Genomic DNA, 14,781 nt, shown 5'->3' on the forward strand with positions numbered 1-14,781 from the left:
TTATAACACGGGCAGTGTATGGGTTTTTCCATGTGTAAATGATCTCTTTTTGCAGATCTTTGTTAAATGGAAGACCCCGCCTCAGAGGCAGGATGCGTTCATCACATAAACCAGCTTTTTGACACACTTCCTGCCTTTCCACTTGCAAGTTAATATTACATTTTGCTGTTACATTGGCCAGGACCTCTGCCAGCTCATCATATTCGGGGCATAATGGGGGAACGTTTTTATTTGGCCCCGAAGGCCCTCCATACTCTCGACTCCCTCAGAAGCCGGGAGGCGGAGCAGCTGGCAAGAAGCCGATGAACGGGCTCTTTATCAAACAGAGTGCGGCGACTTCGCAGCACTCGGCCAGGAAGTGAATCGCAAGGCACACAGCCACCCCCCCTCAAGGGCTGACTCTGCGTGCTCCTGACCGAGGCACTGCACACACAAATCATGCGTGTCCTGTTCTGTGAGGAAACGAGGACATGGAGAAACACATGATCTAAATTTCTTTTCCATTTTACTTATTTTTAAATAGAAAATGAAAGTGTGTTCTTTGATTCAGTATAAATGATTTTTGTAGTGCCCTATCAGTGCTGTGAGTGCTTCAAAATCAGCAAACTCATTCGCAGAGTGAAGAGAGAAAAAGCTGAAGTTCACTGTGTGTGTGGGGCTTTTATACCTTTAGTCTGACACCACACGCACGTTGCGTCCTGCCAATTACATTTGATTGATTACACCTGTGCTTCAGAAGGTTGTAAGAGAGAGATGGTATCCCATTGTGTCTCCTAAAAGAGACACAGCGTAGAGTTCCCGAAAGGGAAGGTGATTTAAGTGACTTTGAACGTGGCATGGTTGTTGGTGCCAGATGGGCTTGTCTGAGTATTTCAGAAACTGCTGATCAACTGGCATTTGCACGGACAACCATCTCTAGGGTTTACAGAAAATTATCCAAAAAAGAAAAATTATCTAGTGAGCTGCAGTTCTGTGGGGGCAAATGCCTTGTTGATGCCAGAGGTCAGAAGAGGATGGCCAGACTGGTTCGAGTTGATAGAAAGGCAACAGTAACTCAAATAACCAGTAGTTACCACTGAGGTATGCAGAAGAGCATCTCTGAACGCACAACACATCGAACCTTGAGGCAGATGGGTTACAGCAGCAGAAGAGTTCACCTGGTGCCACTCCAAGAGAACAGCAAACTGAGGCTACATTTCGCATTGGCTCACCAAAATTGGACAATAGAAAATTGGAAAATGTTGCCTGGTCTGATGAGGCTCGATTTCCGCTGCTACATTTGGATGGTAGGGTAAGAATTTGTCATCAACAACATGGAAGCATTGATCCATCTTGCCGTGTATCAACGGTTCAGGCTGGTGATGGTGGTGTAATGGTGTGAGGCATATTTTCCTGGCACATTTTGGGCTCATTAGTACCAATTGAGCATTGTGTCAATGCCACAGCCTACCTGAGCATTGTTGCTGACAATGTCCATCCCTTTATGACCACAGTGCAGGATAACGCACCATGTTATAAAGCGCAAATCATCTCAGACTGATTTGAACACGGCAATGAGTTCACTGTACTCAAATGGCCTCCACAGTCATCAGATCTCAATCCAATAGAGCACCTTTGGGATGTGGTGGAACAGGAGATTCACTTCATAGATGCTGAAATCTGCAGCAACTGCGTGATGCTATCAAGTCAATATAGACCAAAATCTCTAAGGAATGTAAACAGTTAAGGCAGTTCTGAGGGCAAAAGGGGGTCCAACCCGATACTAATAAGGTGTATCTAATAAATTGACCAGTGAGAGTATTCTATTTACTCTATGTGTAAATCCAATGTTGGGACTTTGTTTAGGATTTCCCGTTTTCTTTATCTTTTTTTTACTGCACCACTATAGCTATGGTTAAGAGGGAGTTGTGTGACTTTGTTGAAACGAGACATTGCTGGATGGAGTTATAGTGCAAATAGCCTCTACAGAAGGGGCTATTTATAGTAAAGACTCAGTCATGGTAATTAAATAAGAATAAACATTTCTTGCATTGCCTGTAGTTCCTATCCTAACTTTGGGCTATTAATGTTTGCCTAGCATACTAAATGTGTGGTAACAGTAAGTGTGAAGGCCTTCAAACATTGCTCACTCAATCAAAACGAGAAGCTAGCAGCTTAATAATGTAAAGTGCTCATTATATTGGTGTTTTTATTTTTTTCAGAGTGAGATCTTTGAGCATAATAATTTTGGTCCAAACTATCATCCTACATTTGAAGTGTTTCTGGAAGTGGACACAGAGGAGGTCAGATTGGGGATTTTGGATGAAGCTGAAAGTAGGAATGTAGTGTGGAACAAACGGCGAATTTTACTTACAGGTAGTCATGAAGTTGTTGTTCAAGGCATGTGATTAGGGAAATATACTTTACCATTTTATTTTGTTGAGCTATAATCTTACCTTAAGGCAATTAAAGAACAATTCAACTTATTAAAGTACAAAAGCTGAACGTGACTTTTTCTTTGTTTTGTTTTTATGACAATAAAACGTTGAACTTTTTTATTATTAATACCACCAGGTCAAGGTTCACAGCACAAAAGGAAATCAGGTCTGATTTTAATGCAAAATATATTATATTAATATATAACATCATTTAAATGTTTATTCTTGTCATTGTGTTTTACAGATGCAATAGTGTGAGTAACATTAGTTTTGTTTCAATCAGGAAGTGAATTTGTGGATGCCCTCAGAGATAAACTCATTCAGAGAGTTTCATCAGTGATGGCGATTGCTGACAGCCTGAAAAGCAAACGCATGATTACAGATGAACTATACAATAAAGTAGAAGTGTCAGATACAGATACAGAGAAAATGAGACGATTGTTTAAAGGTCTGGACTCTGGAGGAGCTTCTGTGAAAGCAGAGTTTTACCGTCTGCTGATGGAGAATGAACCTCATCTAGTAGATGAACTGGAGTCTGGACACAGCGGATCTAGCAGACCTCAGTAATGCTAAGAGTGAGCAAGAGGCATAAACTCCAGCTTCAGGGTAAATATACAGGACTGTGTCTAACAAGAGTTTTCAGAACTGATATTAACTCCGCAAGTAGCTGTAAAACTATTCTTTTTCTTTTGCATGATTGAACCAAATGAACCAAAGAGCACCAAACCCTCTGTACAATACCACACAACTTATTAAAATCTGGAATGAGGCTTCATGTGTTTTAGCATGATGTCATTTTGTATATTTTTGAATCTATAAAATAACATGTAAACTATTATGCTTTCCATTCTTTCTATTGTAGATCCCCACTATGCTGCTTGTGTCAAAGTAATTTGCTTGCTTGCCAAGCATTTGACATTTTGTAAACCTTTACTTGTTTTTCAGAATAATTAATCAACTGTTACTAGGTCATATTTTTGGTTTTGTATTTTGACATTTTTAATATAAACAAAGCACAAAATAAAAGTTCATAATGCTATATGTTGGACAGTTTTTTCTATTACAAGAGGACAATGAACTGGATTTCAGGAGTAACCGAGACATGGTCTCACATTCACATACTAGAAACACAACACTGCACATTCATTCCCTTACCTTCTGTTTCTGATATGTGAACTTGATCATCTGCGGGTTTATTGTCTTCTTTGCATAAAGTACATCAATATGCCAAATCCTGAAATGAAGAAGTTAATTTGGACAATCAAAAGCATAATTTCATTTGGTTCTTCTGTAAAACAATTATTACAAATGTGTTAAAATGTGTGCTCATAGTAGATTAATGCATGTTTTTGTTTTTTATATATAAAGTTATTTGTTTTGTAAAGCAGCTTTCGGTTTAGTTTGTTATCTCAGATTTAACCTCCTGTTGCGTGGTTGCTGTCAGTCAACAATATATCGCTTAAACCAGTGTTTCTCATCCACGTTCCTGGAGGACCACTAGCACTGCATGTTTTGGATGTCTCTTGTCTGTCACACCCATTTCAGGTCTTTCAGAGTCTGCTAATGAGTTTGGTTAAGGAGACATTGATCATGTGCAGAGCTGCAGGAACATGGTTGAGAAACACTGGTTTAAACCCATCTCATACTTCCACGTTGTGAAAGCATCCTGTTATTCGCTTAATCCACACAAATGACTTTACTGACAAAACTAAACCTTTGTTAAATTGTGGTTTTCACATCTGATTCTCTTAGGAGCATCATTATAGAGCAGCAACAGCTCCAGACACTGACAGTGAATACAAAAAATCTGATTGTTCCTGTTTACTTCAAAATTGATAGCGCTCTGGCGTAATAAACAAAATGTATTGTATTACAAATTAACACAATTTGAGTCATGAGCTTGCAATAGGCATGAATAGTGCAGAATAATAGGGATTTTATACAAACTTGTGAAGAGCTAATGACAATAATACAGTCAAACACACACAGAAATCAGCAAACTGTTAGGACTTTGTAAATTCTTTATGTAGCCTATTTAAGTTTGTTAACCCTTAAGTACTGTTGGGGGTGTTTTCATCCCTTCTTGGGTGATTATGAATCTGAATTTGGCCACAAATCTCTCTGTGTTTCACGAATGGAATGATTTTTGGTGACATCTTATTTTGACTCATTTTTTGGGAAAACGCTTTTGAGGTTTTCTAAATTTGCTACCCTTTTGTTATGTTTGTGGCCGTTGTTGCCCCATTGACTTCTATTATAATGACATTTTTTGATTTCGATGCCATGACGACATATAATTATGCATTCTTGATTGTTGCTGGTTTTTCCTGTATTACATTTGCAGTACTACACCATGGCCCATTTCAAGGCAAGGTAATACATAACGCTAATTCAAGAAAAAATGCATCACATCTCGTATTTCATTATATTATCATGTGATTATTATTGATTACAAATCACAAAACCACTGCTAGTCTTCTGGTGGCAGCTCTTTACTGACAGTTTCCATGAGACAGGAAACAAACTTTGGCAAGAATCTCACAGAATCTGTAAAGAAAGTCAGACTTACTACATTACTACTGTATGTAGTATGTAGCAACTATGTATAAACAATTATGCAAATACATGTAAGTAAATCATAGATATTTTCTAAAGTGAAAAACAACATTGTGAATACCCAAGTGCAAAGATTTCCATTTTGGATTCTTTTCTTCCACATGATGAGCAGCACTCATCTCTTAACACTGCAATTATTAAAGAAAACACATAATTGTTGTGATAGTGTTTATTAAAATAATGTGTGGTACCTTAACTTGAATAGATGTGTTCAAGTCATAATCATAATGATTGTACTGAAGTGTATTTTCATTTCATATTTAATTAAAGATGTGTATCTCTTCCAGCGCTAAGAGATATTTACCGGTCAATATACGTTCATACTCTCACCTATGGTCATGAGCTTTGGGTCATGACCCAAAGGACAAGATCTCGGATACAAGCGGCCGAATTTAATTTCCTTTAAAGAGTGGCAGGGCACACCCTTATAGATGGGGTGAGGAGCTCTGACTCCTGGAAAGAGCTTGGAGTAGAGCCCCTGCTCCTCCACATTGAGAGAAGTCAGCAGAGGTGACTCGGGAATCATGTTCGGATGCCTCCTGGACGCCTATCTTGGGAGGTGTTCCAGGCATGTCCCACTGGAACGAAGCCTCGGGGATGACCAAGGACATGCTGGAGGGACTATGTCTCTTGAAGGAGCTGGAGGAAATGTCTGGAGAGAGGGAAGTCTGGGGTTTTCTCCTAAGACTGCTACCCCCGTGACCCGGCCCTGACAAAGCGGTTACAAATGAATGAATGAATTTATTTCTTATATGTTAACAAAGGGCCAGAAGCTACAACAATTTTCTCCAATATGGTAGCTCTCAATGCAGTATTTTCTGACCATCTTGCAATCATAAATAAACCAAAATTACTGAAAAAATAAAATAAATATCTTTGTTGTCATTAAAAGATTTCTTTAATCACATGTACTTCAGCAGAGTAGCATTTTAAGCCCATCGGTGAAGTTCACAAGACTCAATCTGGCCATGATTTGATTTGCTTTACTTGTAATTAATGTCAAAAAAAGAAGAAGAAGAAAAAAAAACAGCATTATTCATATTACATATGAACATGTATTCGTTCATATACGTTGTTTACACATGTATATAAATTACTACATCTAGTTCAACGTGTTTTTAAAGTCCCCATGAACCGGAAGCTGCAACTGTTATTTTTTTCTTATTGTGATGCAGTTCCTAGAGAAACAATATATTAAATGACAAAATAGTGCATCGCTTTTTTTATACTAATTGGCTTGATAGAGGCTTAATTTATTTATTTATTTTAATTTAATGATTTTGGTAACTTATTGTTTTATAAACGCTTTGATTTTTTAAAATCTTGATTTTTCTTAGAGTTCTTAGAGCTATCCCCACAGGTTTAATGCATTTGGTCAAAAGTCATATTCATTCATTTTCTTTTTTGGCTTAGTCCCTTTATTAATCAGGGGTCGCCACAGCGGAATGAACCGTTAACTTATCCAGCATATTTTTTACACAGCGGATGCCCTTCTAGCCGCAACCCATCACTGGGAAACCTATACACACTCATACACTACGGACAATTTAGCCTACCCAATTCAGTACCGCATGTTTTTGGACTGTGGGGGAAACCGGAGCACCTGGAGGAAACCCACGCAAATGCAAGGAGAACATGCAAACTTCACACAGAAATGCCAAATGACTCAGCCGAGGCTCGAACCAGCGACCTACTTAATGTGAGGCGACAGCACTACCTACTGTGCCACTGTGTCACCCAAGTCATATACAATACAATCAAAAAAATATAAAGGAATTAGCATTATTGCTGGACAGCATTGACATTCATGATATAAAATAACAATAAACATATTCATCTAATTCTTCAGCAAACAAATCGTATTGTTCCGTGCAGCAGTTTCCAATGTGCTGCATTAATTTGATAATATAAAACTAAAGAAATCCACTTTAACCCTTGTGTGGTGTTTGTATTTTGGTTACTTAGCCAGTGTTCATGGGTCTAGTAGACCCGCTAGAGTTTTGGGTTTCCAAATTAACACTATCAAACAATTTTATGTTAAATTACTCAACAAATGTTTACTTAATCCCAATTACAAGCCATATGCACAGCAAACATGGTTAATTTTCCCCTTTACCTTTGTTAGATCATATTGATGAATTATTGTGCTTCTCATTTAAAAAATAATAATTATTAATGTTATAAAAAAAATAAAACCCACAGATTTGTTTTTTCGTATTGTTTCCACCATGGTCATGGACATCATCATCAGAAGCTCCTCTCTCTTCCACAATCAACTGCAAGGCCCTCGCAGCAGATAATCCTTTGGCCATCTTGATCAGTTGTGATAAAGAACCACTGGCAAAGTCTTATTTATAGTACTATGCCCCTATTTCGCAGATGGGACAGGGTATGAGAAAATAAAGCTTGGTTGCCACAAGAGAGAGAGGGTAAAATGTGCGGGAATGTAAGAGCAGACAGTGTAGATAGTTTAATTTGCAACAAAGTTGCAACTTTGTGCGGAGAAGGAGGGATAGCGGAAGAAAACAGCAGCACCAGAAAGGAGGAGGACAGAATGTGGGAACACTGGACCTACACTTTCTATTAGATCTGGGTCTAATGGACCCGTACACCTTGTACTGTATGTAATGTAAATGTGTGGGGGGAGGTACATTATGCGGTCATTGAAATTTTTTTCGGATTTATGTTCTTCACAGAAAATAAGCCAAACCAAATGAATTTCAGGTTGAAAAAACTAATTCATTGTTTAATTTTTCTACAAAAAAAATTAATAAAAACAGGTCTTACAGATCCGAACACCATACAAGGGTTAAAATATTGCATAAAATATATCAGGTTAGCTCATTTTTTTCCAGATATGTTGATATTCTGAGTAGTTGTACATTTTGTGGTATGGATGATGAAACTTCAATACATTTATTTTGTATGTGTGATTTTGTCCAGAAGTTTAGGTTTGAGTTGTATCATTAGATAAACAGCCCTCCCACCTTTGCACAATCTTTTAGTTTAAAATAAATTATTTGTTATTACTCAGAATCTGCACTTAAATCTAGTGAATGTATCTTCAACTTTTTTATTTTTTGATTGAAGTTGACTCACTGCTTAAATTTCTCGGTACGTGTAACAACAAAAAATGTGTCAGATTTTTGGAAGAACTGTTGTCTATTGACTCTAATTTGAGTTAGATAGCTCTCCTGTAATGCTCTTAACTTATTTATTTTCATACACTTTTGTACAATTGTAATTTAGTTACCCCATTCTTTGTTTTGTTTGTTCTTTTCTCTGTGTATTCAATGTAACTTGAATTTTACCTCTCTCATATCTCTCTTATTGATCTCCTGATTGTGGTGGTACATTTTAATTCATGAATAAAAAAAAAGACAAAACAGTAGGCGTGGCTTGAATGTTTCTACTTTGAGCTGATTGGATGTATTAAAGTAGACATTTCATTCTGAAAGATTGGGAAAAGTGTTTGAGAAGAGTTATAAAAAAAACCAGCAAGACTCCACCTCACCATTTCTGTTTGTTATCAAAACTGACAGTAGGAGCAGTCTGATTAAATGTTAGCCACGCCCATTTGATAAGATTTTAATAAAGATTAAATGGGCAAACCCATCTTTTTTTTCCTTAATGGCATGCACAGATTATTTGTTCACAAAACTAGCAACGTGAGCTAACAAAATCATATGGTTAGTTTTGATTTCTTTCCATTTTAATGTTTCTAAATTCCTTTAGTAGGCTATATACATAGAAATGTCTGTGACATTGTTTGCAGATGATTTTTATTAACACTGAGAGGTTGTATCAAGGATAGTGAATGTTAGCAGCCTGTTCTTGAAACTAATTTGTAGACGGTCCCTCAAAAAAGCGACGCGTCGCAGCCAGGGTCGCTGCCTTCCATAGAGGTAAGCGTGGTCATGTGTTGTGAATTTTTCTTATGATCGAATTTAGCATTTACTTGCTGATTTAAAAACTTTTTGATCGCAGAAGTCCGAATGTGGGAATATAAAACTTACCGATTGCGAACTAAGAAAAGCCTTTAAAGCATATTAAGGTAAAATTTGTTTTTATTTTCGCACATTTGGATGTCCTCCTTAATATAATTTCAGAAAAGCATTATTTCTGATGCCTGTGTAGAGTTAATGTGGACTTATATTAGGAGCCTATAAAAACTCTATTTACAGTCAAACAAATGCTAATATTGTTTTGAAGTGAGAATTTTATGTGATTTCAGACAGAATATTTAAAGTACCATGGAGACGTTAAACAATATATAGTCAGCTTGTGACAAGTTGTCTCTGAACGAATGTGCGAATATACAATATATAACAAATCTTACCTCAATGTATGGGCTAGCTAGGCTAGCATACTTTCACTCTTGTAGTTGCTCATGGAAAAATAACAGACCGGGTGGAGCTTTTGACCAGCGTTTTGGATCAGACTCGAGACTCTTAAGGTTATTTTGCATTGTAACGTTAAACAAGAAACGCTTTTCTTTGTGCTTCTTTGCTCTTTTGTTAACTCTTTCTTTAGGTAAGATTTATTTTATGTAGCCTATTGGATTTTTGTTTTTTGTACGGTATTAATAAGTTAATGTTGTTGCTTGACTTGTGTTTTATTCAGTGTTTTGTTTACTTGTTTTTACCGGTGATTTATTTCTTGGTTACTGCTATACCAGTTTTAGCCATGGCTTTTGGTGTGGCCATGTTCGCTCCGGTGTGTCTCATCGAAAATGACGGATTTGGGAAGTTAAGTGTGAAGAAACAGGCAAAAGACATTCTGGATCGGATCATTGAGCCCGTGGTGGTGGTGTCTGTGGTGGGACCCCACCGTACGGGAAAGTCTTACCTTGTGAACCTCCTGGCAGGACTACAAACTGGTGAGAGCTACATGCTGAGCAAAACACTATACAGTCTACTGCTAGTAAAACACAAACAGTAGACTACATGCTGGTATGAAATGAGGACACAACATGGTCGATTAAAATAAAGATAAGTAATATTGTTTAAATATTTTTTCTTAGACTTTACAGACCTAAAACTTGCCTATAGCTCTACTCATTGTTGATCTTATAGTTGTGTAAATTGCTTCCTTGTCCTCATTTGTAAGTCGCTTTGCATAAAAGTGTCTGCTAAATGACTAAATGTAAATGTAAATATTAAAAGTAATTCTCCTTAGTGAGCTTGTAATCTATTCTTGTATTGTATGTATTAAAAGCAGTTCAAATACCTTAAATTTGCTTTTTGTTTTTAAATACATTTAATCTAGCCATTTTTTGTGGAGCATAAAGTAAACAATTCCAGTGTGACCTAACATAACTGATATAATATAAAAACAACAAAACAGAGAATCCTGATATTCAGAAAATCTGTAGGAAATCATTGCGGTTATCTTTTTTCTTGAAGGAAATGACATCCCAAAAATATTCTAAAATCTGAAGTATTTCTTCAAAACAGTTTTTCAGAAACAGTAATTAATTCATCTATTTTCCTTTGGCTTAGTCCCTTTATTCATCAGGTGTCGCCACTGTGGAATGAACCGACTACTTATCCAGCATATGTTATACACAGCTTACGCCCTTCCAGCTGCTACCCAGTAATGGGAAACATCAATACACACTCATTTACACACATACACTATGGCCAATTTAGTTTATTCACCTATAGTGCATGTCTTTGGACTTGAGTGGGAAACCAGAGGACCTGGAGTAAACCGACACCAACACAGGGAGAACATGCAAATTCCACAGAGAAATGCCAGCTGACCCAGCTGGGACTCGAACCAGCGATTTTTCTTGCTGTGAGGTGTACAGTGTTACCCACTGAGCCACTGTGTTGCCTTTTTCAGAAACATAGTCTACATAAATTTATTTGAATACAAATTGCATGACACAAATTATATCAAATTTTGTTTTTGTTATTGTGATTGTCATTTTTTTCCTCAGGTTTTTCTCTCGGCTACACTATTGAGTCAGAGACCAAAGGCATCTGGATGTGGTGTATCCCTCACCCGACGAAAAAAGGACACACTCTAGTGCTGCTGGATACAGAAGGATTGGGTGACGTGCAGGTGTGTATGAAAATCACAGGGCGGAAGCTATAGAAGCATTATCTTTATATGAACCAAATTTTAACATGTGCATTTGTGTTCACTCTCCATGCATTAATTACAAAGGGACAAGGAAATACACAGCACTTGGGGATAGTTCACCCAAAAATAAAAATTCTGCCATCATGTACTCTTCCTTTTTCAAACCTATTGAGTTTTTTTTTTTTATTTGAATACAAACGATTTATATTCTGAAGAAATATTCTAAAGAAAGCTGAAACCTGTAACCATTGACTTCCTTAGTAGTTGAACTTCCTACTATGAAAGTCAATGGTTACAGGTTTTAAGCTTTCTTTTAATGTTCACTGTTTTCATTTTTCTTTAGTGTTCAACAGAATAAAAAACTCAAAGGTTTGTAACCATTTGAGGGTCAATATATAGTGAGTACATTTTTCCTTTTTGGGTGGACTATTCCTTTAACTTGTTCCTACAGATCAGTTTTAAATTAAATGTATCCTTAAGTAACTTTAATTCTCACATTTTATTAATATTTCAGGAGAAAGAGAAGAATGACAAATGGATCTTCTGTCTGGCTGTTCTTCTCAGCAGTGTTCTGGTGTACAACAGTTTAGGGGTCATTGATGATGAGGCAGTGGAAAAGCTGCAGTATCCTTCCCACATATAAAAGAATATTTATGATAATAAACACAGAACAGCAGCAGTGTTATTCCTCCTGAGCAGTGCTGAATGTAGCTATGTTACAGAGTTGCCGGAGAACATCCGAGTGAAGGCAGAAGGTGATGAAGATGAGTCTGCAGAATTCATGCATGTTTTCCCATCATTTGTCTGGGCTGTTCAGGACTTCGATCTGGAGTTTGAAATAGAGGACGAATGGATGACATCAGATGAGTATCTGGAGAGCGCACTGAAGCTTAAAAAAGGTGAGGTAACGAGTTGACATTAAACACATAAAGTACATAAAGCACACAGTCACAAACACCATCATAGATCATCTATAGTCATTTTGAAAAACATTTCCATCCGATTTAAAGTACAAATGGCCTTATTTGAATTAGATGACCGTATATTCTTGTTCCTAAAGCTAGAGTGTACATCTGTTTGATTATTTGAGAAATCTTTCCAAACAAATTTTCCTAAAACAATTACAGCTTTTTTTTATATGAACAATGGATTTCATCCTTTAAACTCAAGTACTGCTGAAAACAGCATTATGGCTAGTGCCTGTAAACATACAAATGGTTTACTTACACATGTCCCTTCACATTAAAATAGTATTTTGCCATCAATGATTTTACATACAGCACATTTCAGAGTTTCTACAAGGTATTACATAAGTGGCATTGAGCTTGATAGGCTATAAATTAGTAGTCATAATATGATATACAGTTGAAACCAGAAGTTTACATACACTGTATAAAAAGGCACATAACCATTTAAAGAAAGCCAGATGTTAATGTGACTAAACTTTTTCTCTTTTGGGCAAGTTAGGATTATCAAATTTGTTTCTTTTATGCTTAATAGCAGAATAAGGAGAGAGATATTTTTTTTTGAGAAATTGGTGTAACTTCTTGAAATTCAAGTTTACATACAATAAAATTATTTTGCCTCTGAAAAAGCTCAGATGATGATGTCAAGGTTTTGGAAGTTTCTGATTGGCTAATTGACAACATTTGAGTTAATCGGAGGCACAACTGTAGAATATTATTTAAGGAAAACCTTAAACACACTGCTTCCTTGTGTGACAACATGGGAAAATCGACAAGCTAGAATAATTACACTGGAAAAAAGACACATTATTGGAGACATATCCTGTGTGTCTGATTAAACTAAGATTAAACTGTTTGGGCATAATGACCAGTGTTACATTTGGAGGACAAAGTGGAAAGCTTACAAGTCTAGGAACACCATCCCAACTGTGAAGTATGTGGACGGCAGCATCATGTTGTGTGGCTGTTTTGCTGCAGGAGGGACTGGTCCACTTCACAGCATAGATGGCATCATGAAGAAAGAACATTATGTAGAAATACTGAAGCAACATCTCAAGGCATCAGCCAAAAAATTAAAACTTTGGCCACAAATGGGTCTTACAAATGGACCATACCCCTAAGCATACTGCCAAATTAATTTAAATGTGCTTCAAGGGCAACAGAGTGAATGTTTTGGATTGGCCATCACAAAGCCCTGATCTCAATCCTAAAGAAAAGTTGAAAAAGCTTGTGCGAGCAAGACTGCAATCTGACTCGGTTACACCAATTCTGTCAGAAGGAATGGGCCAAAATTCCTGCAAACTAATGTGAGAAGCTTGTGGAAGGATACACCAAACACTTGACCAAAGTTATGCAGTTTAAAAGCAAAGCTAAAAAATACCAAGGAAATGTATTTAATAAATTTAACTTTTGAATGTCTAAAAATGTATTAAATAAATAAAAAAAATCTCTCATTATTCTGGCATTTAGCAAATGTAAATCATTTAGGTAATCCTAACGGACCTAAAATAGTAAACGTTTAGTATGATTTACCGTCAGACATTTTTAAAAATGGTTATGTTTCTTTTTTTAGAGTGCAAATAAACTTCTGGTTTCAACTGTATATAGCATATGTTATAATTCCATTATTGTAACCTTCTATATGATCTTAATTTAGGTCACTCACTTGGAACACAGCGGTATAACCTGCCACGCCGCTGTTTGTGTGAGTTTTTTGCGCAGAAGAAATGCTTTTTGTTTCCTCGACCTGCTTATCGAAAATACATGAGAAGGTTAGAGGATCTGTCTGATGAAACGCTGGATTCAAGGTTCCTTCATCAAGCACACACTTTCTGTAGTTACATTTACGATAACGCACAGCCAAAAACTGTCAGAGGACATACAATTACCGGAACAGGTCTGTACCATCTTTAAAGAATACAAGAGTTATTTTGTAAACACGATTAATAGACAAATGACTGACCTATAGAGTTGTGTTTCCTGATAGCTCTGGGGAATCTTGCTGAGATTTACGTCGAGGCCATAAGCAGTGGAAACGTTATTTGTCTAGAAAATGCAGTCGTGTCTCTGGCTAAGATCCAGAATGTTCGTGCAGTTGATCAAGCCCGGCAGATTTACAAGGAAGAGATGCTCAGGATGGCTCAGCCTCCACTGGACCCAGATCAGCTGTCTAGAATCCACACACTGGCAGAGGAGAAGGCCATCAAAGTGTTCATCAACATGTCCTTCAGTGACAAGGACCAGATCTACCAGAAAGAGCTCATGGTACAGTACCTGCTGAAACACCATGGAGAGCCATGGAGAGATAAAATAACAATGAAATGGAACTTAACTGGATTAAGAAATTGGATCTTGATTGAGAAATTGCATAGCATTAAGCTAGGTCTCATACAGATATGTCATATATGGGCACTTATATAGTGTGTGTGTGTGTGTGTGTGTGTGTATAGGCAAGGCAAGTTTATTTATATAGCACATTTCATACAAAGTGGCAATTTAAAGTGCTTTACATAAACAGGAATAAAAAAGAGAAGTTTAGGAACATAACATGAAGACAATAAAAATGATTAAAAACAGATAAAAACTAATTAAAATGAGTTAAAATAGGTTATAAAAGAATGAAAAAGAAAACAAAAAACATAATAGTGCAATCTGTCGGACGTAGCACAGTGCTCATACAGTAAAGGCACAGC

At 36.9% G+C, this 14,781-nt stretch overlaps 3 protein-coding genes across 27 annotated transcripts in view; 2 read left to right on the forward strand and 1 right to left on the reverse strand.

Moving 5' to 3' along the window:
* nlrb5 (NOD-like receptor family B, member 5) overlaps window positions 1–3,797 on the forward strand; it is a 37,222-nt gene extending 33,425 nt beyond the window's left edge. For all 5 annotated transcript variants that reach the window (XM_073929393.1, XM_073929383.1, XM_073929409.1 and 2 more), the window contains 3 exons: window positions 2,202–2,355; window positions 2,554–2,583; window positions 2,701–3,797. In XM_073929393.1, coding sequence (XP_073785494.1) covers window positions 2,202–2,355; window positions 2,554–2,583; window positions 2,701–2,984 — 468 coding nt within the window. In that variant the 3' untranslated portion in view covers window positions 2,985–3,797. The remainder of the gene's footprint in view (window positions 1–2,201; window positions 2,356–2,553; window positions 2,584–2,700) is intronic.
* Window positions 1–14,781, reverse strand: part of zeb1a (zinc finger E-box binding homeobox 1a) — a 368,188-nt gene that overhangs the window by 78,779 nt on the left and 274,628 nt on the right. The gene's annotated exons all lie outside the window — the stretch shown is intronic.
* The window catches only part of gbp3 (guanylate binding protein 3), a 26,623-nt gene continuing 20,747 nt past the window's right edge, over window positions 8,906–14,781 (forward strand). For 4 of the 21 annotated variants that reach the window (XR_012388417.1, XM_073919190.1, XM_073919184.1 and 1 more), the window contains exons 1-7: window positions 8,906–8,938; window positions 9,712–9,912; window positions 10,978–11,102; window positions 11,638–11,747; window positions 11,835–12,022; window positions 13,746–13,985; window positions 14,076–14,353. Coding sequence is in view for 18 of the 21 variants with exons in the window: in XM_073919190.1 (XP_073775291.1) it covers window positions 9,720–9,912; window positions 10,978–11,102; window positions 11,638–11,747; window positions 11,835–12,022; window positions 13,746–13,985; window positions 14,076–14,353 (1,134 nt within the window). In the remaining 3 variants the exon portion in view is untranslated. Of the gene's footprint in view, window positions 9,567–9,711; window positions 9,913–10,977; window positions 11,103–11,637; window positions 11,748–11,834; window positions 12,023–13,745; window positions 13,986–14,075; window positions 14,354–14,781 lie in introns of all 21 variants that reach the window. The other 17 variants (XR_012388419.1, XM_073919200.1, XM_073919192.1 and 14 more) reach the window with 11 other exon arrangements.

This window comes from Danio rerio, chromosome 2 (assembly GCF_049306965.1).
Source record: "Danio rerio strain Tuebingen ecotype United States chromosome 2, GRCz12tu, whole genome shotgun sequence".
NCBI classification, from domain to species: Eukaryota; Metazoa; Chordata; class Actinopteri; order Cypriniformes; family Danionidae; genus Danio; species Danio rerio.